This window comes from Daphnia pulex, chromosome 9 (assembly GCF_021134715.1).
Source record: "Daphnia pulex isolate KAP4 chromosome 9, ASM2113471v1".
Taxonomy (NCBI): domain Eukaryota; kingdom Metazoa; phylum Arthropoda; class Branchiopoda; order Diplostraca; family Daphniidae; genus Daphnia; species Daphnia pulex.
The window spans coordinates 6,878,335-6,901,072 of record NC_060025.1 but is presented as its reverse complement, the minus strand read 5'-3'; the positions used below and the strand labels follow the sequence as shown (position 1 = coordinate 6,901,072).

At 38.4% G+C, this 22,738-nt stretch overlaps 3 protein-coding genes and 1 long non-coding RNA gene across 10 annotated transcripts; 3 read left to right on the top strand and 1 right to left on the bottom strand.

The window, feature by feature from the left end:
• Positions 1-91: 91 nt before the first annotated feature.
• On the top strand, positions 92-2,814 carry LOC124202597 (nucleolar protein dao-5-like). The gene is made up of 10 exons (XM_046598953.1): positions 92-281; positions 421-511; positions 658-812; positions 871-1,049; positions 1,160-1,258; positions 1,333-1,443; positions 1,509-1,622; positions 1,688-2,029; positions 2,096-2,150; positions 2,221-2,814. Exons 1-10 carry the CDS (start codon positions 233-235, stop codon positions 2,280-2,282), a joined length of 1,257 nt encoding a protein of 418 aa, XP_046454909.1. The 5' UTR covers positions 92-232; the 3' UTR covers positions 2,283-2,814.
• A 361-nt stretch (positions 2,815-3,175) lies between these two features.
• Positions 3,176-9,083, top strand: LOC124202594 (transcriptional coactivator YAP1-A-like). 4 transcript variants are annotated; one of them, XM_046598947.1, is made up of 8 exons: positions 3,176-3,841; positions 6,206-6,342; positions 6,403-6,561; positions 6,655-6,756; positions 6,838-6,953; positions 7,016-7,415; positions 7,549-7,667; positions 7,727-9,083. In XM_046598947.1, the coding sequence occupies exons 1-8, from the start codon at positions 3,378-3,380 to the stop codon at positions 7,808-7,810; spliced, it is 1,581 nt and encodes a 526-aa protein (XP_046454903.1). In that variant the 5' UTR covers positions 3,176-3,377; the 3' UTR covers positions 7,811-9,083. The 4 variants fall into 4 exon arrangements, with proteins under 4 accessions (XP_046454903.1, XP_046454902.1, XP_046454904.1 ...); XM_046598948.1 differs by having other exon boundaries at positions 3,203-3,841; positions 6,838-6,938; XM_046598949.1 differs by lacking the exon at positions 3,176-3,841 and adding an exon at positions 3,941-4,355.
• LOC124202599 (FUN14 domain-containing protein 1A-like) lies at positions 9,004-10,792 on the bottom strand. Of its 4 annotated transcripts, none has more exons than XM_046598958.1 (4): positions 10,406-10,792; positions 10,017-10,228; positions 9,761-9,959; positions 9,004-9,666 (listed from the first exon to the last, which is right to left on the bottom strand). In XM_046598958.1, the coding sequence occupies exons 2-4, from the start codon at positions 10,190-10,192 to the stop codon at positions 9,589-9,591; spliced, it is 453 nt and encodes a 150-aa protein (XP_046454914.1). In that variant the 5' UTR covers positions 10,193-10,228; positions 10,406-10,792; the 3' UTR covers positions 9,004-9,588. The 4 variants fall into 4 exon arrangements, with proteins under 4 accessions (XP_046454914.1, XP_046454912.1, XP_046454913.1 ...); XM_046598956.1 differs by having other exon boundaries at positions 9,004-9,303; positions 10,406-10,709; XM_046598957.1 differs by having other exon boundaries at positions 9,004-9,303; positions 10,354-10,510.
• Positions 10,793-10,808: 16 nt separating this feature from the next.
• LOC124202601 lies at positions 10,809-11,132 on the top strand. The gene is made up of 2 exons (XR_006878252.1): positions 10,809-10,976; positions 11,081-11,132. It is a non-coding gene; the product is annotated as an uncharacterized LOC124202601 (long non-coding RNA).
• Positions 11,133-22,738: the final 11,606 nt, after the last annotated feature.

The following is a 22,738-nucleotide window of genomic DNA, read 5'->3' as shown; positions in this document are numbered from 1 at the left end:
TATTTTAAATAAAACTTTACATGTTTATTTGAAAAAGATTTGAAATTTCGGACTTCAATTTCATAAAGAAAAAAAAAACTGTTTCAGAAAACCCCGCATGAGAGCGCTCCGGTCAATTGTTGTAACGCTTGGATGTTAGGGTACCTATACTGTACGAACAAAAGTTCTTGTTGAGACTTTGACTCTCTGTGAATTTTACATAGTTTGTTTAGTTTTCTCTTAAGGCTTTCTAATGAGCATGGCTGATATAAGTAAAGAAGACTTAAGAAAAGAAATTGATGGTAACTATCCTTTTTTTCATATTATTTATCAAAAGACCTCAAATCTTTGAAAGCCGGCACGCTGGTGACTTAGCATCAGCATCATCGCTATTTATTGAATGTTTTGTATTCTTGTTTTATCATGTCATGTGTTTTATAGGCATCCTTGAAGGGGCTGATTTAGACACACTGTCTTCTAAAAAAGTTCGGCAACAGTTGGAGGAAAAACTAAAATTCGACCTCAGTGACAGGTATGGAGACATTAGGCATGCTTGCTTTTTCCTTATTTTATTACTCAAACATATTCATGTTAAAACTAGTATGTCTTATTAGGCATATTTGTAGATGAGTAAAATATTCATTATTTTTACCACAAATGAATTTTATGATTTCACAGGAAAAAGGAAATTGATGAAATGGTCATGGAGGCAGTAGAAAAGAAACCCCATATAGAAGATGACACATCCCCTAAAAGTAAACGAGAAGATGCCAAAGAGGAATCTAATAAAGAGCCTGCAGCAAAGAAGAAGAAACCTGCAAAACTGGACCAATGTAAGAAATTAATTTGTGCACATATTTTCATTTTTCTTATTTTCATGTTTTTCAAAAGCTGTGGATGAAGAGGATGAAAACTCAGAAAGTGAAGGAGATGATGATGAAGAAGAAGAGGAAGATGATGAAGATGAAGATGAGTACATACCTGATAAAGAAGAAGTTTCTCCTAAAAAAAGACCAGCAAGACAACAAGAAAGGCGCCAGCCTGCCCGGAAAGCACCATCGGAAAGCCCTGTAAGTGATGAAGAAATGTTCTTTAGAAACTGATAACCTGAAAAAAGAATGTAAATTTTTCTTTTTAAATAACTGCAACTAATTTCCAGTTTTGTTATGTGATATTCTAGGAAGCAAAAACAAAAGCGCGACCTGCTCGATCAATTGCTGAAGAAAAGAAATCCAAAGCCCCAATCACCAAATCTAGTGATTCGGAGGGGAAGTCAGCGGTACGATTATTATTTAATTGCCTGATTTATTCGATTACGTAGAAATCAAAACATAAACTTTCAATTTGATATAGGAATCTGAAGAATCTGAGGAAGAATCGGGATCGGACGTTGCCCCAGCACCACCCCCCAAAAAAGCACCGACACCCCGTGGAAGAAAGCCTCAATCTAAACCCGTCCCAGTGGTATTATTAGAAGAATTTGGAAAGAAGTTAATCTCTTACATTTTTTTTCTCCATTTTTAATCAAGGACGAGGACAGCGAAGAAAGTGATACTGCTCCTAAAAAAGTAACGCCTAAGAAACGTCAACAAGAGTCTGGCAGTGAATACGAAGAGTTTGACGAAGAAAACTCCGAAAGTAGCGTAAGTTAGAGAGTAAAACCAAATATGAATTGACGCAAAATTTTAATATTTCTTGTAAAATATAGGATGGAGGTAGTGATGAGTCGTACAGTCCAGGAAAGAAGTCTCCTGGGAAAAAAAGAGGTCGTAGTGCTGGAAGGGGGGCTGTCGGCGGTAAGAAGAAGCGTGCTGATAGTTCGGATCCCGATGACTCCGATGAAGACTGGAAAAAAGCCTCCAAAAAGAAAAGAGGAACCCCAGCCAAGAAAGGAGAAGGTTCTACGACTGCTAAAGCAAGAACACCAAAGGGAGGAGTAAAAGCTGTTAAACTTAGTCCTGAGTTGTCAGATATTATGGGAACCGAGTCCATGCCTCGTCCGGAAGTTGTAAAAAAAATGTGGTCTATAATCAAGGAAAGAAACCTATATGTAAGTTTCATGTCAAATAATTCATTGAACCAATAACTGATATGTTTTATTCAAAATTTTGTCTAGGATCCCAAGAACAAACAGTTTGCGGTTTGTGACGAACAATTACAGAAAGTTTTTGGTAAAGCCATTTCCGTTCTAGTTCAAAATCTGTGATTTCTAACGAGTTTTATTTTTTTTACAATTTATAGGCGTTAAGAGATTTCGTACATTCGGCATGATGAAGTACCTCAAAGCTCATTTCATTGATTAAATTGATCGGGAAAGTAAGCTTTTAAAGATAAGGGATCAAAAGCTGGCGTGCACACTGCGGAATGAATTAAGCTATTAAGAATGAATTAAGCGATAGCAAAACAAATGCGACATTTTTCTATTTTATTTTATTTTATTTTTCTTCCTTTTTGCGGGATATAAAAAACTATCCTACGCGCCGTTTTGGAGTTGACGTAGAGTCCATCCGCAAGGTGCCAGTTGTTGAATGGTATCATTGATCGCTGTACTCATTTTACTGGAAGTTCTCGGTTTAAATGTTTGCTTTGAAAAATCTGAAAAGAAGTTGTCGTACGATTCTGATGGTGCGTGATGGTAGATGCAAGTTCGTTTATCTCTTCTCTCGCTTTTAGTTTTGTGGAAAAAAGGAGAGATTGATTGGACAGGTTGATTGTATTTCTCTTACATGTTCTTCTACAATTTCACATCGGGGTTCGTGTTTTTCCATCCCTATGCATGTTTTCAATCCTTGACCATTTGAGAAATTCAAAAGCATAATACACATACAAACCTTATCCGTCTTGTTTGCAAATTAACAAGAAAACATAGTCATTCGTGAAAACCATAAATTGTGTAAGATTATTGCTATGACCGACGTTAAAAACAGTTTGCTGCGATAACTTCCAGCTAAATTATTTAATGAAGAAAAGGTTCATTGCTTCTCTATTTACTAGTAATTCGATAATAATTTTCATTCGTATTGCATTCAATTGTGGAAATTTGCTTTTTGTATAAAAAAAAAGCATTTGAAACACTAGATCATGTAAAATTATTGTAAAAAAAAAGAAAAAACAAGTATCAGGTAAAATGAATTATAGTCGGAAGATGGCGTCCGAGTTTGTTATTGAAAAAATTGATATGCCAGCCTGCCACCTTCCGGCTTTTGCCTAGTTGCATAGATGAGGTGCATCAGTTACTCGCCAGACTGTCTTTTGTGTGGAAGGGTGTGTCGGCTGATTATTGAGTTAACCTTTTTCATTTTTTATGATCTTAGTTGTTGTCTTTCTTTGTTTAGCATATTGTAATTCCCTTACCTATCCTATCTGCTCGACTGCTTGAAAGTTCTGGTATCATTAAAATGTCAAAAAATCCCGAAGTGGTCGAGCACAAAGAACGGAATCAAATCGTACACATTCGTGGCGATTCTGATTCCGAATTACAAGCCTTGTTTGACAGCGTACTGAAGCCTGATGCCCACAGACCATTGCAGCTGCCATTTCGGTTGCGAAATCTGCCAGATTCTTTCTTCAAACCACCTCCAACTGGATCAAAGTCTCCTTCTGTGGCATCTAATTCACACAGCAGAGAAAACAGCACAGATTCTGGGCATTTTGCTTTGAACCCTTCACCATCAGCCAATATTCACCATTCGAGAGCACACAGCTCTCCAGCCTCACTCCAACAGACTTTGGCAGCTGGTCAACAACGACCAGTACATCAGCACTTAAAGCAACAGAGTTGTGACTTAACTCTCGATCACTTCCCACTTCCTGAAGGATGGGAACAAGCCAAGACACCTCAAGGACAAGTCTACTTTTTAAAGTAATCTTTCTTTTCATTTATTTACTTCTTAAGTTAGATCTAGTCCTCAGTTACAAGCTCAAAGTTTAGTGAAATAGTAAAGTTGCAAATATTTTGCGTCTGTCCCCACGAATTGAAACTGTGTCGTACATCACGATTGAATAATAGCATATAGCCTCGATGAAAGCGACCTTGCAAAAGCACTACTCAGCCAGCGTTCATTGAGTGATGGCGTAAGTGAAGGACAGGCGCCGGGGTAGGTTAGCTAATTCTGCTTGCGATATGTGGACCCGAAAGTCATGGCGTTCTATTATTAAACGGTGGCGGATTCAGAGTGCGAGGAGAAGCAATAGGAACTACATAAAAAGTCTTGAGGGGTGGCCGATTTGAGCAAAATGCGCAGGTTGAACGGGACAGTTGAGAGCGTGAGGAGGGGTCGGAGTTTGCCGCTGTCGAGACGCAGTTTGGAGCAGCTATCTCAACTGCAAAAATAGAACCGGGCCGTGCCTTTATGGAGCAACCATCCCTCAGTAGGGTAAAGCTGCTTTCACACTTAGGAGTTTTTGACATAAGAAAATTGGGTTCTGCAACCACACCTTTTTTCTTGGGAGAAAATACGATGAAATTGTGAGTTGCAGAATCCTATTTTGTTTTTACTGTCAGAAAAACCTCTTTTTTCGTGTGTAGCATGTATATTTTTTTGTAGAGAAAGATAAAAGTTTTGTTTAGCTCTGAATGAATGGTTGCTAGGTCCACTTCATCTCTGGTAACCATTTTAAGATTTAGTCTCTTGTCGACAGCGAGAAACGCTTTCTTTAGAGGTTGTTGCGTTTCAACCCCTCCTTCTCAACTTACGGCGCCTCATTCGTCTCACATCTCGAAAACTGATTGCTTATTTATTAAATTATAACTACATACAGTCATGCCCGACTACTAGAATATTTTCTCTTGCCATCTGATACGTGTGTTGGGGTTGGCCAAATCGCGTATTTTTAAGGGTTCGTCGAACAACCGTTGAGATCTCATAGTTTCTCAACTGAATAACTCAAATTTACCACGATGGAATGTATACTGGCCTTAAGTAAAAAGAAAAAAGGTCTGTGGAATGCCCTCCTACCTTTTACCATTTTTTTTTTCTTCTTCTTTTTACCTGTAAAGAAAGAGACGGGGGCAAATGCCTGTGGTGTTTAGGAGAGAGAGAATGCATAGCGAAGCACGGGGGATCTCTACGTTTCCTGCTGGTGGGTTAGGTTGCTTATTGTTGAATACCTTGTTCTTTTATAGTGACCTTGGGTACGAGTCCCCCCTCCTCCCGCCATCTCTATTGAGACCCTCAGCGAAAGAGAGGAGCCGTTTTCTCTGTCTCCGAGCTTTTATCCAACTATTTTCTTCTTCCTGGATCCATTCTTACCTGTGGCTATGGGCTGACCTTTCCATCTTCTCCTCTACTTTCTCCTCCGTATGTACGTTATCTATCCACTTGTTTGACCAATTTTTTTGTTCTTTTCTTTTTCTCCGTGAGGGTTGCTTTTCTGTCCTTTGGGTTCCATGCTAGCCTTTTGTGAAGCCCATCTTCGTTCTTTAATTCATGAGCTCGTTGATTCGATCCGAGCCAACGCGAACCGCCTATCATCCGCCTTTGGTTGGACTCGCCATTTTTGGGAAGGAGAATCTGCACACGGAGCAGGTTTCTCTCTCCCCCTCGACTCAACCTTTTATGGATGGAATTCCCACGGCTTCTCAATTCATCCTTAGAAACTCCAAATCCCTCATGAAAAAAAGTATTCTCTTCGAAAAATATCAACATTTTTAACTGGAATACGAGTTTCTTTTGTTTATTTAAGCTTTTTTAATCGTACAAATGAAGCTCGTCCAGGTAAAAAAAAAATATGAATCCGCATTAAAATGAATGTGTTGGTTCATTTCTGGGCGCCAGGATTTAGAACTAGTTGTCATTTTGTGCAATGCTACCGGTTTCGACAAGCGACCTTGTCCGTGCAAATTTAGGTGCGTTTGCCCATGAGAGGCGGAAACAAGCTTGAACGACGTTAGGATCGGGGACGGTCTGCCCACCTTAGTACGTTTTCCGTATTCTCCGTTTTACTCTTCTTTACTTCCCAAGGCCATGTGACCGAGTGTGTTGTTGCTTACATTATTCCCCTTCCCTCCCTCCCTCTTTTATCTGATTCTATTAGCGTGAAACAAATCCAAGGTCTTTCCAACATGGTACCGAACAATTTCAGTCAGGTTTGTCCTAGACTATTGTGTCTAGTCGCGTGTGTTTAGCGTTGCCGTTTATCATTGTCAAATAATTTGTTATTTACGTGTCAGACATTCTACCGATTTTCATCTTGCTGATGTGTTTTTTCTTTTTCTTCTTTACAGTCACCTGACTCAAACAACAACATGGGAGGATCCACGGAAAAAATTACTGCAGCAACAGATTCAGCCGTTGTCACCGGCTCCTCCACCAAACATGGTAGCTCCACCTTTACTCAGTGCCGTTACGGCGCCAGTTGCCGGTAAGTGAAACAATACAAATTCCTGGCTTTCCGGTTATGTAACTTTCATTCAATTAACAGGAAGTAATGCAGCGGCTGTCTTGGCGGCATCTCAGCAAGCTTTAACCCAAGCTTTGGGTCCTCTACCGGATGGATGGGAACAAGCAGTTACTCCGGAAGGAGAACTCTATTTCATTGATCATCACACGAGAAAGACTTCGTGGTTTGATCCTCGCCTTCGTAATAGCAACTTCTTTTATTATTTTGTATTTATTTGTTTTTCCCCACTTGCTCGCCACGCTAATGTCTCGTTTCTGTTTGTTCCATCATCAGCTATTCACATGCAGAAGCCACCCATGGTACACGCCGCTGGAACACAGAGCGCTGCCGCCTTACAGCAACAACAACAGATTACTCAGCAGCCAGCTGCTTCAGGTGAGGCTTATTTTATGAAAACAAATCTCAGAAGTGCTGACGGTAAACATTCAATTTGATGTTTTTATTTTTATTTAATAGGAACTTCACAGCAAACTTTGACGCCTGCCCAGGCTGCCCAGCAACAATTGCGATTGCAAAGACTTCAGCAGGAGCAGGATCGTTTAAGACAGAGACAACAGGAAATTATAGCCATGGTATTTTAGTTCATGTGAAGGTGTTGTGTGATCTTTGTTTTCCATTGATGAATTCATTGCAGATGGAACGAGAAACTCGCGTCCGTCAGCAAGAAAACAGCACCGGTTCCCAACAGCAACCGGAGTTCGCCATGAGACGGAATCCTCTTCATACGCAATCGAGTAGCAACAGTGCAGCGGCCAACGAGCTTAGCTCCAACACGGTGGATCCTTTTCTTAGTGCAGCGTCGGCTGCTGCTACCGCCGCCGTTCCCCATACTTGCGTCAATGGAACAGGAAACGGAGCGGCCACAAATATCCCTCAGTCTTCGACAGCTCCACCTTCGTCATTGGCTACCGACTTTCATGCTCGTCAAGAGTCGGCCGACTCTGGTTTGGGTATGGGTGGCAGTTATAGCTTACCTCACACACCCGAGGATTTCCTCGCCTCTATGGATGACACAATGGACACTACGCTTGATTGTAATTTTGATTTTTAAAATTAGTCTTAATTTAAATTTTTAAATTTTTATTTTAGTTTAATTTTTCCTATATTATTCATTGTTTCACATCGTTGAGTTCACATTTTTAGTAACGGATTGTTTACGTTGTTTAGGTCCTGCTTCTGTTGGCACTGTCGATATGAACGACATGAACGACATGAATGGAGGATTAGAGGCTGGCGATCTACCTGCTCATATGGACACTACTGACGATCTCGTACCTACTTTGGATGTAAGAACATACATTTCACAATGTCATTTCGATTTAAAACAACAATTATTTTTGAACAGTTGGGAGAAGAGTTATCGACGGACATCCTGAATGACGTTCTTTTGAATTCAAACAAAGTCGACAACGTCCTTACTTGGCTCTGAAACAGCTCGTCTTGGTTGAATCCCAAATTTATAAATATCTTCTATGGAATGCCAATATCGTCGATGGTTTTCTTCAACACGTCTTGAAGTTTACGCATCTATTGGTTTGGCATTGGGCGTGATCAACTAACTTTTACATTTTGGCCTTAACCTTTAGTATGGGATTCATCTTAACGAATATTCAGAAATTGGCAATTATTTTGAATATGTAGAGCTAACGACTAGCGGTAGAGTTAATCAAAAACAATTCGGTTCTGAAAGTGCAAACGTTTTAGAGGAAGATTAGCTCACAATGCGTATTATGCATTGTCGTACTAGCTTATCATTTACGTATTAAGAGTTATTGTTGGGAAACGGAAGGAGGAGCTAACAAGATTTTCGATATTTGTTTCGTTTGATTCCGAAACCATCACTTTTTAAAACATATATGCAACTATGACTGTAGGTTCTTGTTCTAGGGAAGATGGTTCTAGGTGTAAAAAAAAAAAGATGAGATCCCGGTCCGGTCGCGCGCCCGTTCCAGTATCGTCGTCTTGAGAGAAACTGACGTGCCTATAAAACGTGTGAAGCAATAAGATGCCTGGGAATTCCCTCGTGTGTCGGTCAAAATTGTGTGTTCCTTTTCAATGCCTTTGAATTACCTGTAAATGTGCTCGTCAAATGATTCTTTCTGCATACCCTGTCCAAATGTTTTTGACAAGCCACTCGCAAACCGAATACGAAGCAGGAGATATATCATTTGAAAATGTCTTGGTGACCCGTCCCCCTGTATGGCCATGATTACTAGCCTTAAAACTGGATTTTTCTTGCGCTTCTCGCTCGTTCTCCATTATTATTAAATTTTTTTTTCTGATGCAGACAGTTAACTTTGCACCACCACTCTTGGCTTTCACGGACCTCGAGTAATTTAAACGGTCCAAATTGTGTGTAACACATGCCTTGAAGAAATGTCTTAAATTTCAGTGCCTTCATTTATGATTTGACGTTATCTGGTAGCTCGGATTTATCGTTTTGTTTTAACAAGGTGAAGTTGAGGGGGTTACAGGAAACGTTATTAACTATGTATAACTTCATTGTATTGGTGACGGGCGAACTTTTCGATTTATTTGATACATGCTAGTTTCCCCAAGGCCTTTTAAGTGTCAATTAGAATAGTGTCGTACTAGAATTATTACAATTAGAAACTGTTAAAATGTTGCTCCGAATGGCCTTATGCGATTTATTTCTCTCTTGTCTGTTGACTTTTGTCCATGAATACATCTTTCTACAAGTGCTGGAGTCTTTAAGGTCTATGCATCAATCATTAACGCTTAAAAAATTACTCCAATAAATAATCCAGCCAGAGAACCTCCGATGAAACCAATATAAAAGGCCTCGGAACCATCCGATGTTTTCTTGCCGATGAGTTTATGGTACCAGCTGCGCGTTCCTGCAGTTCTCTTTCGGAGAACTCGGCCAGCTTTTTCTGCTTGTTCGTCCAAATAGTCGGCAGCCTATGAAATCATGAATACGACACAGCCTATCAACTTATGTGAAATATGAAAAGAATAAACAAAAAAAAATTCTCCACTGAGGATTTATTCTTTAAAAAAATGTTTTGTCTTCGAGTGTGATGATAAAAGCAAGCAGAAAATAGCTATGTACATGGTCTCAACCCAGTAAATGAAAAAAAAAAATTCTTCAGTTGTTACTTCATATTTACATTCCTCCATTCTTCATACAGCTTAGCTTACCACAATGAAATATCTTAACTAAATTGAATGGGTGATTAAATGAATTTAAGACGCTAGGCCTATGAGGAAGCCACCAGAAAAACCACAGGAAAAGTATCCATTTTCTACAACAAAATGCTGAACCTAATTGCAATAATATAAACAAGTGTGACTTATCATGCTGTATGATTCAAGATGTAGAAGAAGGGTGCAGGCAGCAACAAATGAAAAATAATACCTTGTCAAGCATCTTGGGAATAGAAGGATCTGATCCCTGTTGTGCGAGTTTTTTTGTAGCACCCTCTAAATCCTTATTAACTTTGGACCAGTTGATGTTAATGTAACCCTTGTGGTTAGCAATCTGAAGGAGAATCAGGCTACCTCCTACAGCAGTTGCAACAGTCTTTCCTATTTTCATGGCCATGTATCCAGTGACCCTGTGATAATATTGTAAAAATATAATCTGCGTAACTCAGACAGGATCAAATACATACCATCCAGAGACACCACCAATAGCTAGTTGTTTTGAATGTGATCCTTCACTAACATACTTGCGAAGAGATTGCAACAAACTTTCTGCCTCTTTTCCCATATCTCTTACATCCAAAACTTCAAAATCTTCATTGGCACCTGAAGTTTCTTTCTTGGAGGGTTTTGCTCTTGATGTCATTCTTGAAATGTAACTGGTGTTTTGTTTTAATCCTGCCTATTTTGGGTCGATTTCAAATAAAAAATATAATTTATATTAAGTGATTAAGTAGAATTCAATATTTTGGCAAACAATTGCGATCGTATTATGAAGTATTTATTATAATTCCTAAATTTACTTACTTATGATAAATAAAATTTTTAACGTTTATTTTTTTAGTACTTTTATAAATACCTGATAAATACGATACGATATAAAGACTAAGGACGAGATTCGATACTAACTAGTAAGTAGTAACTATACGACGAGTGCCTTGGGGCATCGCCTACTCAAAGACGAATAGATTGGATTCTTTCCAAATTAGACATAGTTCCCCCTGTGGACCAGTGTGGAGAACTACGAAGAATTCAGCTACGTCAAGTATGGGGTGTAGTGATTTTTTATTCATAAAATAAATCCAAATAGCATATGACGTTCAATATAACTCACTACGGTAATTTAATAAGGCAGTAATAACAATAATCCAGCTCAATGTCGATGTCTCACACTGCAGACTGCAGAGACTATAATAATCATCGCACATTATTAACCGGATTTTTGTCTTGCAGTTGTACTGCCTAGGTTTTGTATTTGCAACAGGGTGTCCCTAAACTATGGACTTGGACAGTCCATTTTGGACTACTAAACTATGGACTTCGATCGAAAACTATGGACTTCACCAGATGGCGCTGCCTGTCAAAGTCCATATTTTAGAACCTGAACGCTCCACCAATGGCCATACTAAACTATGGACTTTTCCTGAAAAGTATGGACTTTATCCAAATTCAACATAAAACATAAACTAGGCCTACGAATCGTTCTATTATTTTTGTGTTTTATATATTTAACGTCCGTTCAATAAACTACAAGAAGCCACGAGCTTTCTAGAGCTGGCGGGACACTTACTTTTTTAAAGCCAAAATTTGTTTGGTTCATAGTTTTTTATTATAATAATAGTATCAAATATTCAAATGCCAGAACACTGCTTGGTAGAATTCCGTCGGCGGTAGGATATATTTTTGTAAAATATTCTATTGTTTTGTTAATTTCTTCTAAAGTATTATTTTTTATTAATTCGCTGTCTTGCTTTATCCGATCCATAAAACGATTTAAATACAAGATGTTTTTCCGTGTTAATTAAAGTCAAAATCTCTTATATATTTTTAAGCTTCTATTTGCGAATTTAACTAATATTCCTTCCTCCTATATCCACATTACTCTCACTAAGTTTACCCGGTTCTAAAGATAAAATTGAAAATTCGGGTTGTCCAAGTAAAGCACCAACTGCAAGAGAAGCATGAGCTACATATCTTTTTTGCTTAATTAATAGGTTTAAGCTTTCTATCAGATGATGAGCTATGCTTTTTATATCTTCGATTCATACTTAAGATCTCATTTTTTTTTAAATTGACTTTTGCTTTTATATAAAACAACGTATAGGGCAAGAACAGTCTTTAGAGACATAAGCGGTTCTGCAGCACATTTAAAATTAATTCCCTCTTTTGAGAAATGTGTTCATACTGTGTACCTAAAAGATCAATAGCTCCATTATTAACAAAACCACTACCATATCTTAAAAAAATAAAGGGATAAACATAATGGGTATAATGGGTAATGCGAAAGCCAAAAAGAAAGCGGAAGTTGCGGATTATATGCCATCGCATTTGCGACAGCCTGGGCATTTTCATTTAATCCATCTGAATTGAGGTTTGATGGGTCAAAAATGCGCTCCCATCTAATGAAATGCATTTCCAACGGCGCAATCATTCCTTTTCCAACCGAAGGACTCCGAACGCGTTCAAATTGGAGACCAAAGAAACAAATTTCCATTCCCCTCTTCTGTGTGTGTCGGATGCCCGACTTTTGATTTCATAAACTCCTTCCTAAAAAATTTCACGTTATGGTACAGTGCAACATTTGCAAAGAATATTTCCATCCGGAATGCGAGAACATACCCGAATCTGCCATCAAGTGCAAAAAAGTCGAAAAAAGTGCTCTGGTATTGCTCATCTTGCATTTAAACGTTAAATGACTTTGTTTTATTTCTTTTCTCAAATGTCAAATCAAGAATAATAAAACCTTTTTTGAAATGTTTAAAATGTACCTTGTAAATCGTGTATTAATATTCGCAATACACCATTCGGAATGAATTTGTGGTTTGCTTAAATTTAATTAAAAGATATATTCATTTAACCGTTTAAAACTTAAGCGAAAATATTCGGATCTAAGCCAAGTTTATACATTTAAAGTCCATACTTTAGACGCCAAGTCCAGTGTTTCGGATATAACGCCATCTGATGGAGTCCATAGTTTCTGCAGGTTAAAGTCCATATTTTAGGTCCCTAAGTCCATAGTTTCGGACAGGCAGCGCCATCTGGTGAAGTCCATAGTTTTCGATCGAAGTCCATAGTTTAGTAGTCCAAAATGGACTGTCCAAGTCCATAGTTTAGGGACACCCTTTGCAACAGTCGTCTCGTCGTCACTGGGTGCTTGTCTTACCGTGATGGCCAGGAGCATTTACTCCAAGTTTGCTCCAAGTCTGCTACGGTGATTTTTTAGAAATGAACCCATTTCATATAAAATCACCGCGGAAGATTCCTCAGACTTTAGACTGTTAGTATGAAATCAGCTCTAAAATTAGTTTATATTGTATTTCGAATCCGAAAAAATTAAATTAAGCGAAATATTACAAAATCAAAAATTTTAAAGGACGTGCGTGGTAAGATTATTTTATTTAAAAATATAGGACTCAGAAAAATAAATTTTTAATCCGAATCTCGACAGCACGACAGCACGTCGTTATTTGGAACGTGCTAAAAAGAGCAACCGGATCTTGTTAAAATCAGTTCACGTTGACTCCTTAGTCAAATCGAGCATTATAGAATTATTGAACTGCTGTTTTTTTTTTTTTTTTTTAATTTCGTGTTTGTTGAATGACACAGTAGCGGCTGACGAAATATATGCGTTGCTGGCCAGAACGTCGAACCGAAAACCGAATTCCGTGAGTATCCGCAGTTGTTGCGCGAAGCCATCAGCATTGCAAGAAGGTTGCAGGTAAATTTTGTCATCAGCTGCATTGATTTTTAACTTGCGATGAATTCATTTAAACGTTCGTCATTTTTTTCCATTCAGGACCAAATCATTGAATTCTCGTAACTGTGTAATACCTACAGACAAAGAAATCCTCTGTCTCAACTACCAGTCTATGCAAAAAATTAGTAAGTGAAAATGTCTAAAGAAGATATTAATGTTTCTATCTGTGGGGGCAATACTATCATGGGCGAATGGGAAGAATGTAGTAGGGAAAACAAAACAAACGAGGAGAGGGGGCGAGGACGAGGACGAGGCAGGAGCGGGACAGAAGGGGGCGACGAAGCAAAAAGGCGGTCAGAACGGAGGGTAGAGCACGAATAAGAGGGGAGAATAGATGCTTTTGAAAATTTAAAAAGGGTGCCTGTTTTCACGGGAGACGGTACGGACGATGTAGAGGAGTGGTTGTGGAAAGTTGGTCTGATTTTCGAGAGATTTTTTGATGAGCAGGAGGAACTGTTGGAAACAATTCACTACAGATTGGCGGGGAAGGCGGCGCAGTTTTTTTAGAGTGGAAGGGGAGAACGTGGAGGATTTTGAAGGTTTCAAAGAAATGTTCCTCCAAAGATTCCAGGGGGAGAATGAAGGAGTGTTAGAGAGCAAGTTCCAGCAATGTCAGCAGGCACCAGGGGAACTAGTTGTGGACTACGCACAAATATTAAAAGTTTTCGCAATGAGATTGTACGGAGACTACATGCAGGTGAAACCGGTGCAGATGACAGTGTTGAGGCAATTTTAAGTGGATTGAACGGGGAAATCCAACGCTGGGTGTGCAGCAAGAATCCGGGGAATTTCGACGAAGCATTTGCGGAGGCCAGAAGGGAAGAGGAAAATGTATTGATGAGTAGACGACAAGGGAAGAACTTGGAGGGAGGAGATAACGAAAAAATACCAAAGCATATAGAAGAAGCGATCGCAAGACTAGAACTGTTGACGAGGAGAGAGAGAGAGTATACAGGAGAAGAGGAAGGAGACAGTCTACTAGCAGCATACGCAGAGAAACCTAGGTAAAAAAAAAATAATGCAACACAAGGTGAGAACTGGAAATGTTTCGGATGCGTGGAGCTAGGCCACAGAGCGCGGGAATGCCCGAATACAAGAAAACTGAAATGTAAGGCATGCGGGGATAGTCGAAATACAGAGGAGTCTTGTTTTGTTAAGAAGTTTGGGAGAACAACTCCGAAGCCGGAGGTGAAGTGCGGATGGGAAAAATGCGGAAGAATGGGACACTCGGAAGACGATTGTTATTTAAGAAAGATACAAGCGGAAAGGGAGGAAAAAAAACGCCGAGCACCCATAGACAGAGGCCTACGGGAAAGTGGGAAGATAGGTAACAGCCCTCTCCAGATCAATAGCATACCAAATAACGCAATATGTAGGAAATTACCAATTGTAAGAATATTTTTCAAGAATAATATGTGGAGGCATTAGTAGACTCGGGTTCGGAAGCCACTTAATGTCAGATAGGTTGTGGATGAGAGAACGAGAGAAGAAGTTAGAAGGGAGCCTGTCATTAGTAGGAGTAGACAGTAGCGAGCTGGAAGTACTAGGACGAAGCGAAGAAGACATCCAATTAGGGAAAACTCAAGTAATTAGACACCAATATTACGTAGTGAAAAGCATGCCATATGACATCATATTATGGACAGATTTTCTCGAGAAAAATAAGGCGATCGTTGACCTCGGTCAACGGGAAGTTACGATTAACGGGGAAATGGTAGGGTATAGTAGGGGGCAGTATATCATGCTAATAGCAGGGAGAGAAGAGCAGTCACCTCAAGGAGGTGACGTTCGACTAGCGTGCAATACGACGATTCCCCCACAAAGCAGAAAGATAGTATTCGCGTGGACGGACGAGATATTCGAGGCAGGAAAGGAAACAGTAATAGAGAACTTAGAGCAAGATGAAGAGTGGTGTTACGTGGAACCGGCGCTGTTGAACAAGAGAATAAATCGGCGGAAATTCCCAGTAATCATGGTGAACGACACAGACCAACCGTGTAAGTTGGTAGCAAATATCAGAATAGGGAGATTGGGGGCAGTAGAGGAAATCAAATCAAGGAGCACGAGGGAGACGTGCGCAATGATAAAAAATTTAAGGGTGAAGGAGAATGCGGAAAAGAATCAAGAGCAGGCTACAGCAGTAATGCTATGTAACCTAGAGGAAATAAAGGATCTAGGGAAAAAGAAAACGGTGTCTGAACTTGTGAGTAATTTGATACGATCTTCTCAAAAGGAGACAACGATCTAGGGCGAACTTGACTCGTATCACAAGAGATCAATACCGAAAGGGCAAATCCAGTGTATAAACGGACATATCGAGTTCCATACGCGAGCCAGGGAGAGTTGGACAGACAGCTGGACGTCATGATAGAGCAAGGCATTATAAAGGAAGCTAATTCACCTTGGGCGGCGCCGTTGCTCCTAATAGACAAGAAAGATGGGACAAAAAGATTGGTGATAGACTCCAGGAGGTTGAACAAAGTGACTAGGAAAGATAGATACCCGATACCGAACATCTCCGAGACACTCGATGCATTAGGGAAAGAAAATTCTTCACATTATTGGATCTAAAAGCAGGATATTGGCAGGTGGAGGTAAAAAAAAAGACAGGGACAAGACAGCGTTCTTAACATCGAGAGGACAATTTCAGTTTAAAGTCCTTCCATTTGGGTTATGCAATGCGCCATCCACGTTCCAACGAATAATGGATCAAACACTGAGAAGACTGCTTCAAAAAAACTGCCTGGTATATCTAGATGACATAATTATTTATAGCGAGACGTTCGAGGACCATCTGATTCATCTGAGACAGGTTTTCGAACGACTTAAAAAAGCCAATTTAAAATTAAAACAAAAAAAAATGTAGTATTCGGAGGAAACAATTCCGGTATCTGGGTCGCGTAGTGTCAGAGGCAGGACTGGAGCCGGAAAAGGACAACATCAGCAAAGTGTTACAGTTTGTAGAGCCAGCCGACAAGAAGACACTCAAATCATTCCTAGGAATGACCGGTTATTACAGAAAGTTCATACCAGGGTATTCGGAGATGGCTCACCCTCTGATAAAACTAACACACGACAAACAACCATTCGAATGGGGACAGGAACAAACAGAGAGTTTTAACAAATTAAAGCGATTATTAGGAACAAAACCTATCCTTAAATACCCAGATTTCGATAGAGAATTTCATCTTAGCAACATATGCATTCAACAGGGCGATTGGAGCGGTGCTAAGTCAACTGGATGAGGAGGGTAGGAAACACCCCGTAGCTTACGCAAGTCGAGTATTAAATAAGGCAGAAAGAAATTATTCAACAACAGTAAGAGAGACGTTAGCAATTTTTTGGGCGGTTAAGCATTTTCAATCTTATCTAAACATAACGTACATTTCAGAGTAATTATTACGGATCACCAAGCCCTGAGATGGTTGAAATCAGCGGAAGATAACGCTCCGAAGTTAATAAGGTGGTCAATGAAAATCAACTCTTATGATTTTGACATCTACTAAAAAAATGGGAAACGACACTCCAACGTGGACGCGATGTCCCGACTAGTTTTGGGTAAATAACGTAAGAGAAGGGGAAGGGGTGGAACACCCACAAACACAAGAGAAGTATTTTAGACACATGCAAAGACGAGACGAGTACTGCGAGGATATTATGCACAGAATCGAGAACGATCAAGAGAATAGAAGAGACATCGGAAGAAAGAAACGGAAGAAGATAGAGCAAGAGGAGGAATTTTTGGTCAGAGACGGATTACTACATGACATATGGCAGGAAAGAGAAAGAGAGGAGAGAAAATTTCAATAAGTAGTCCCGACCAAATTAATACCAGTGATACTATTTTAAAATTTTCAAATTTGTTATTGATTTTAAAACAACGAAAACTTGCTACAGAACAAAAAACAACAACATTACTTTTGGAAGAATATGTACACTACAGTAATTTCTAGCAGTTCGACCAGGGTAACTGGGTCGGTGGTGAGGGTTTCATCTGCCTCAGCGAGGTGGCCTACTCACGTCTCCTGCGCGTCAAGTTCACGGCCGTTGAATGGCGCGTCATCGTTCAGGACATCTCCCGGCTGACTTACACCCAGACCCAGCGGACCGAGAATTGCTTGTTTCCCGAAGCCACTTCAGCAAGTGCCTCCAGAAGCACACCAACTCAGAGAACCCTTCCCTATACCCTAAAGTTTTCCACTTAAAAATTTGTACTTTTTACTACACATTTGCACTGTCGCCCCCATAGGCATTAGAAATTTCGACAAATGTTGAAGTGGAAAACTTTGGGGTATAGGAAAGGATTCTCTGAGTTGATTTTATTGTAAATCATTCTGTATATTTGTAAAGAATGAAGAATTCTGCATCTTTTGGCACAAAGAAAAAGATTTTAGCTTGATTTTAGTATTTTTTGTAAATTTTTGAAAACGCCGTTTTTAACACGATGGGGAAAAACGGGTGTACAGTATCGTCCAAAAAAATCCGAACGCACCTCTTTTTCAAAAGCCCAGTTTAATGTATATTTTTTGTTTTTAACTTTCAAGACTTCATATTATGTGTAGAATTAATTGTTTTACAAAGTCCTTTTTTTTTATTAAGAAAAAAATTTCGAAATATTTTTAAAAAATAAAAAAGAGACCATGGATTTTTTTGGACGATACTGTACCGTATAAAGTGAACGATACCGTAGCGCCATGGGGGTTAATCCTACAACAATTTTGTGTGTGTAAAAAATGTAGATCATCATTAGATCTACTCAGGAAAAAAGAAAACAAATCTAACCATAGCCGTTCGGGTAGTATTTGCACTTTTTCTAAGACACGTAGTGCCATAAGAATGCACTGAAACAAGAGGGGTGTACCTAATAGTTTGGTGGGTACTGTATATCAGCTTATGAAAGTCCAAAGTTCCTGTGTCTAACCCTATTAATCTGAATTGTTGATACCTTCCATCCTCGTCAAAATATTGCACAGCATGTAATTATGTGCTTTTATCTCGCTTTTATCTCCCAACGTAATTCGTTTCGTGACGGCATATAGAGTTGCTGTTAACGTGAGGTTATTTTCTCTCGCCGTCGTGGCGAGAGATTTAGAGTAGCATATTGAACTTACCAGTTACATTGTCTAATAGGGTGCCGTTCATTAAAAAAATCATGAGTTGTCTTGACTAGAAATATCATTTACTTCAACAAAGGAATCTTTACAATCCGGTTGTCATCGGAATGTAAACAGCATTTTTTTTCATAAAAATCACTTATTTCCGTAGATCCCAGACCGCAAACGTACGAGTGAGTCAATCACTTCATTGAATAATCCTCTAAAAACTACTGACCCTAAAATGATAATGTCTCAAGTAATTAAAGATAAATATCCCGATTCCATTACTTTTTAGTGGGATTTGGCGTTGATGATCGCGTTAAGTCTGAAACCATCCAACACAGTAAAGCCAGTAAATATATCCAGAATAAGTGGTCCTGATGTGAATCAGTAATAAGCCACCAATTATTGAATATTTCAATCTCTTTAATTATATTATAGCTTTTTTCACCTTTTTCGTGTATATAACTTGACGAAATATCATTGAACTTACAAGTTACCTCGCTAGAGATAAAAAAAATTAGAAGATGCCTTGACAAGATCCATCATTGACTTCACAAGAGGAACCTCAACATCATAGAGACCTTCTCTCAATTCTATCATGTTTATTGGCCTTATTTTTCTAATATCCCCTTCTGTTGTGATTATGAACATTAATATAGATAAAGCCATCAATGTTAAGCAATTGAAATTAGTATTTATGTTCACTTTTGTCCCGGATTGTGTTGTTCGTATTATCTGTCTGCATTGCAGTAAAGGAGAAAGACCACGCCGAACAAAATTTTACTTTCATAGGTTGAATCCCTGAGTATTGGTCTTACTTTTGCATTTTCGAGAAATTTATTCATAACTATGAAACATTCTTTCAAATTTGTTTCAAACGGAATTTTTTAAGACTTCTACTATCAATTACTTTATTACCTTTTTCAATTGATCAAGCAGACAGTATGTCAACCAGTTCTTTGAAGTTTGAATTAACTACAAACTCTATTAAGTATGTATGCCAAAGTGGAAAAAGATCAAATAACTAAATATAATATCCTGATCCTGCTTCGATGCTTATTTTTACCTTTTGGGTGGATATAGACAACACCCAGACTTGAATTCCAAAATGGAACAGGATGTAATAGGCTTCTGATTCAATCTTTCTACCTCTTTAATTATATTCTTACTTTCTTACCTTTTTTCATGTAGACAACACAACAGGTACCATTAAACTTGCCAGTTACAGTGCTAGGATGCGGTTCATTCCAAAAATCAGCAGCTGCCATAACAAGAACCATAGCTGATTTAACCAGAGGAACCTTTTAACACCATGGGGACTGACTCTCATTTGTTTCATGTTAGTTGGCCTTATTTTTCATTTATACCTTTCATTCATGATTATGCAAATTAATGTTGACAAAGCAATTAATATCAAACGTTTAAATAAATAAGTATGTTCGCTGATGTTTCTTGATTTGTGTTGTTCGTATTATCTGGCTTCATTGCAATAATGGCAATTACGCTTTTTGTTAAGATTATGCAGATAAAGCCACCAATGTCTAGCAATTCAAATTTATATCTATGATCAGAGTTGTCTCTTAATTTGTGATGTTTGTATTTTCTGCCGTCCTTTCATAAATGGAGAAAGATTATATTTACGATATCAAAAAAATTCTGCTGACGTTTGTATTAAGACGACCAAAGCCAAATGTTTCTCTTATGTACACTATGAGTGACTATAGAGACGACCCGGATTCCTAGCGATACTTAGGTAATTTGGTAAAACCTGGTAAGTTTGTTATAGCACCATTGATTTTGATTGTTGCATCATTTGGTATTTTTGTCGAACACCAGTTCGTGTATGGATTTTTGGCGGTATAATATTTTTTTAAATCAAATTCCATTTTTCTACACACAAATGTGTCGTATTTACAGGAATTTTTGTTAATTTATTGTCCGACCGATTTCACTTCCATATTTTACACGTGCTTGTGGAGAAACGACCGAAATATCAACGAAATTGCAACTAAAATAAAGTTTAAATTGATTCCTATAATTTACTGACAAAATTCTCTTCTAAGAAACTATCATGGTTTATGGCGAAAATGTAAAACAAGATTTCTCTTTACATTTGTTTTTGGTTGACGGTAGTTCATCTGAATAACAAGATAAAAGGTTACTTTTGCCTCTTTTGGACAACTTCCCGTCCAAGAAATAGGAAGGCAAAAACTATTCTTTTTTTTACAGTTTCCACGTACTCCATACGTGTGTGAGGTCTTCTCCAACCGTCAGGATGAAAATCCTTTGCTTGGTAGACTAGGTAGCGTACATAATTTGTTCAATTATCGATCAGGGCGTAAATTTATTGAAGAAATGATTCTCAGAGTCTGTAGATGAAATGATTCTCGGAATCTTATCAATGTCTATCTCAACTACGACAATCGTTTCTCCCTGAACAAATTCGATTTGCGTCCACTGCCCGAAGAACTGAGTCGACAGGCACCTTTAGTAGTCAAGTGCTGCCCGGACGGTAGTAAATTTCCCTTAACGTGCCCAAGCCGCTTTTGACATTTCTGGTCTGTCTGTTCCAGCGTTCAAGTATTTGAAGACTACCGATGGAGTCCTTCAAGTTCGTCTCTACGCGTCCAGCTGTCTCAACCGCATCCAGCAACTTAGCAGCAGAAAAGTAATTGATAAAACGAAAAAATAATGTTTTTTTATTCAACAATCCCCCTTCCATGAATGAGTGACTGACGTACTGGCACAAAAAACAATACAATGGAAAACAAATTAAAATTTCATTTATCCTAACGTATGATTTTCTCGAATATTTACCACTGATCCTCAACTTCCATCAAGAAAGGACCCATTTTAAGACTTGCTAACATGTTGACAAAAATAATTTCTGTCAGCATTCTACCTTGACTTGTACGAGATTTAAACCTTGTTCCTTTGATGCACGATCTCTGTCTACCCACACTATACCGCCAACCGTTTGATTGATTTCGAGCATGAACCACATGATATGCAGTGCCTCCTGTAGTTGTCAACGCATACTATTCCGTTTTTCGTCACATTTTTGTAGTCGAGGGCTCTGACGATTGCTCATACACACTTATTCCACAATTCCTATATTGCTGGATTGATTTGTTATATTTCTGTCTCTAGTTGATTAGAAAAAGCGTGAAATCCACGTCGAAAAAACCCTAGACAAAGAGTAATTATGCTTCCTTATTCTTCACAGAAATGTGAGGAATATTCTTACAACAAAAGTTTTCACTCTCGTTATTTTTCCCGTTATTTTGGCCATAATATTCGTCAATAACTTCAATTTTCTGTAAAGGATAGCATGCTTTCCTTTTCCATTATTTCATCTGGAATTTTTTGGAATATTCGAATTTTGAATTTATTTTGATTGGAAATTCTTTTCATTTGTTAAGATTTGATGAAATCCTAAATTTTCGATAAATACTATATACTGACCATAACTTTAATGGGACCTTTTGAATGTCTATGAATGTCCACATTCGATAATGTGAATTTCTAAGAGGTTTAAAGCAGTTGCTTCCTTAGCCATAGCGTAATAGTCAGGTATGAATTAATATTCAATTATGTCTCCTGCGATCACGTTTTTTGCTTACAATACCACAGGAACAAGATTCGATTCCAAATTGAGTTGTTTTCGCTATTCTCTCCACTTGTTTTACGCTTAAGTAAGCTAATCGTATACTTTGTAATTAAACCATATCTTTTAAGGGCAGAAAAACGTATGTATGATTGTTTAACAATTCAATAAAACATTGTTAACAAACACATTTTTTTCAGGGGAACTCACTATCATTATCAATCGTACAAGATTTAGAAAAAAATTATTAAAAAAAATTATAAATCTTGAACTCACCGCGGTCGGTGGTTGGGTGACATGGTGATTGACTCGGTTTTTTTACAACATCTGACTAACTGTCAGTTCATTGGTCTTCGCCCATTTATCGCCCTATTCCAGAAACAATATTGGCCAATAAGCATGATTTTTTATTTACCTTTGGTACGAACAGCATATCATTGCAATTACAGGGCAATCGCAGATTGGAATTGCTCTAGTTGGAAAGCTGAAGACTGTTATCCATGGATTGAATGGCTTTCATCTTATTTTATTATATGATTATATTATATAATAAGTGAGAGCCACGATAATAGACCGAATAGGTCTATCAAGCATTAGACTGACAGTCTGTCAACTTGTGACACGGACTATTCCCCAGTGTAACAAATACGTTTGTTTAATACCTTAACAGATAAATAATAATTTCTAAATTACAGAAACTCATTCAGGTAAGATTGTTGACTCTGGGTT

Bases quoted from the DNA above. Each gene is read 5' to 3' on its own strand.
- LOC124202597 (XM_046598953.1), top strand. From the start codon at position 233: ATGAGCATGGCTGATATAAGTAAAGAAGACTTAAGAAAAGAAATTGAT. The intron at 813-870 runs GTAAGAAATTAA...GTTTTTCAAAAG, and splicing joins ACCTGCAAAACTGGACCAAT to CTGTGGATGAAGAGGATGAA. The intron at 1,623-1,687 runs GTAAGTTAGAGA...TGTAAAATATAG, and splicing joins AAGAAAACTCCGAAAGTAGC to GATGGAGGTAGTGATGAGTC.
- LOC124202594 (XM_046598946.1), top strand. From the start codon at position 3,378: ATGTCAAAAAATCCCGAAGTGGTCGAGCACAAAGAACGGAATCAAATC. The intron at 3,842-6,205 runs GTAATCTTTCTT...TCTTCTTTACAG, and splicing joins GGACAAGTCTACTTTTTAAA to TCACCTGACTCAAACAACAA. The intron at 6,343-6,402 runs GTAAGTGAAACA...TTCAATTAACAG, and splicing joins CGTTACGGCGCCAGTTGCCG to GAAGTAATGCAGCGGCTGTC.
- LOC124202599 (XM_046598956.1), bottom strand. From the start codon at position 10,192: ATGACATCAAGAGCAAAACCCTCCAAGAAAGAAACTTCAGGTGCCAAT. The intron at 9,960-10,016 runs GTATGTATTTGA...ATATTATCACAG, and splicing joins ATTGGTGGTGTCTCTGGATG to GGTCACTGGATACATGGCCA. The intron at 9,304-9,760 runs GTATTATTTTTC...ATGATTTCATAG, and splicing joins TTCCCAAGATGCTTGACAAG to GCTGCCGACTATTTGGACGA.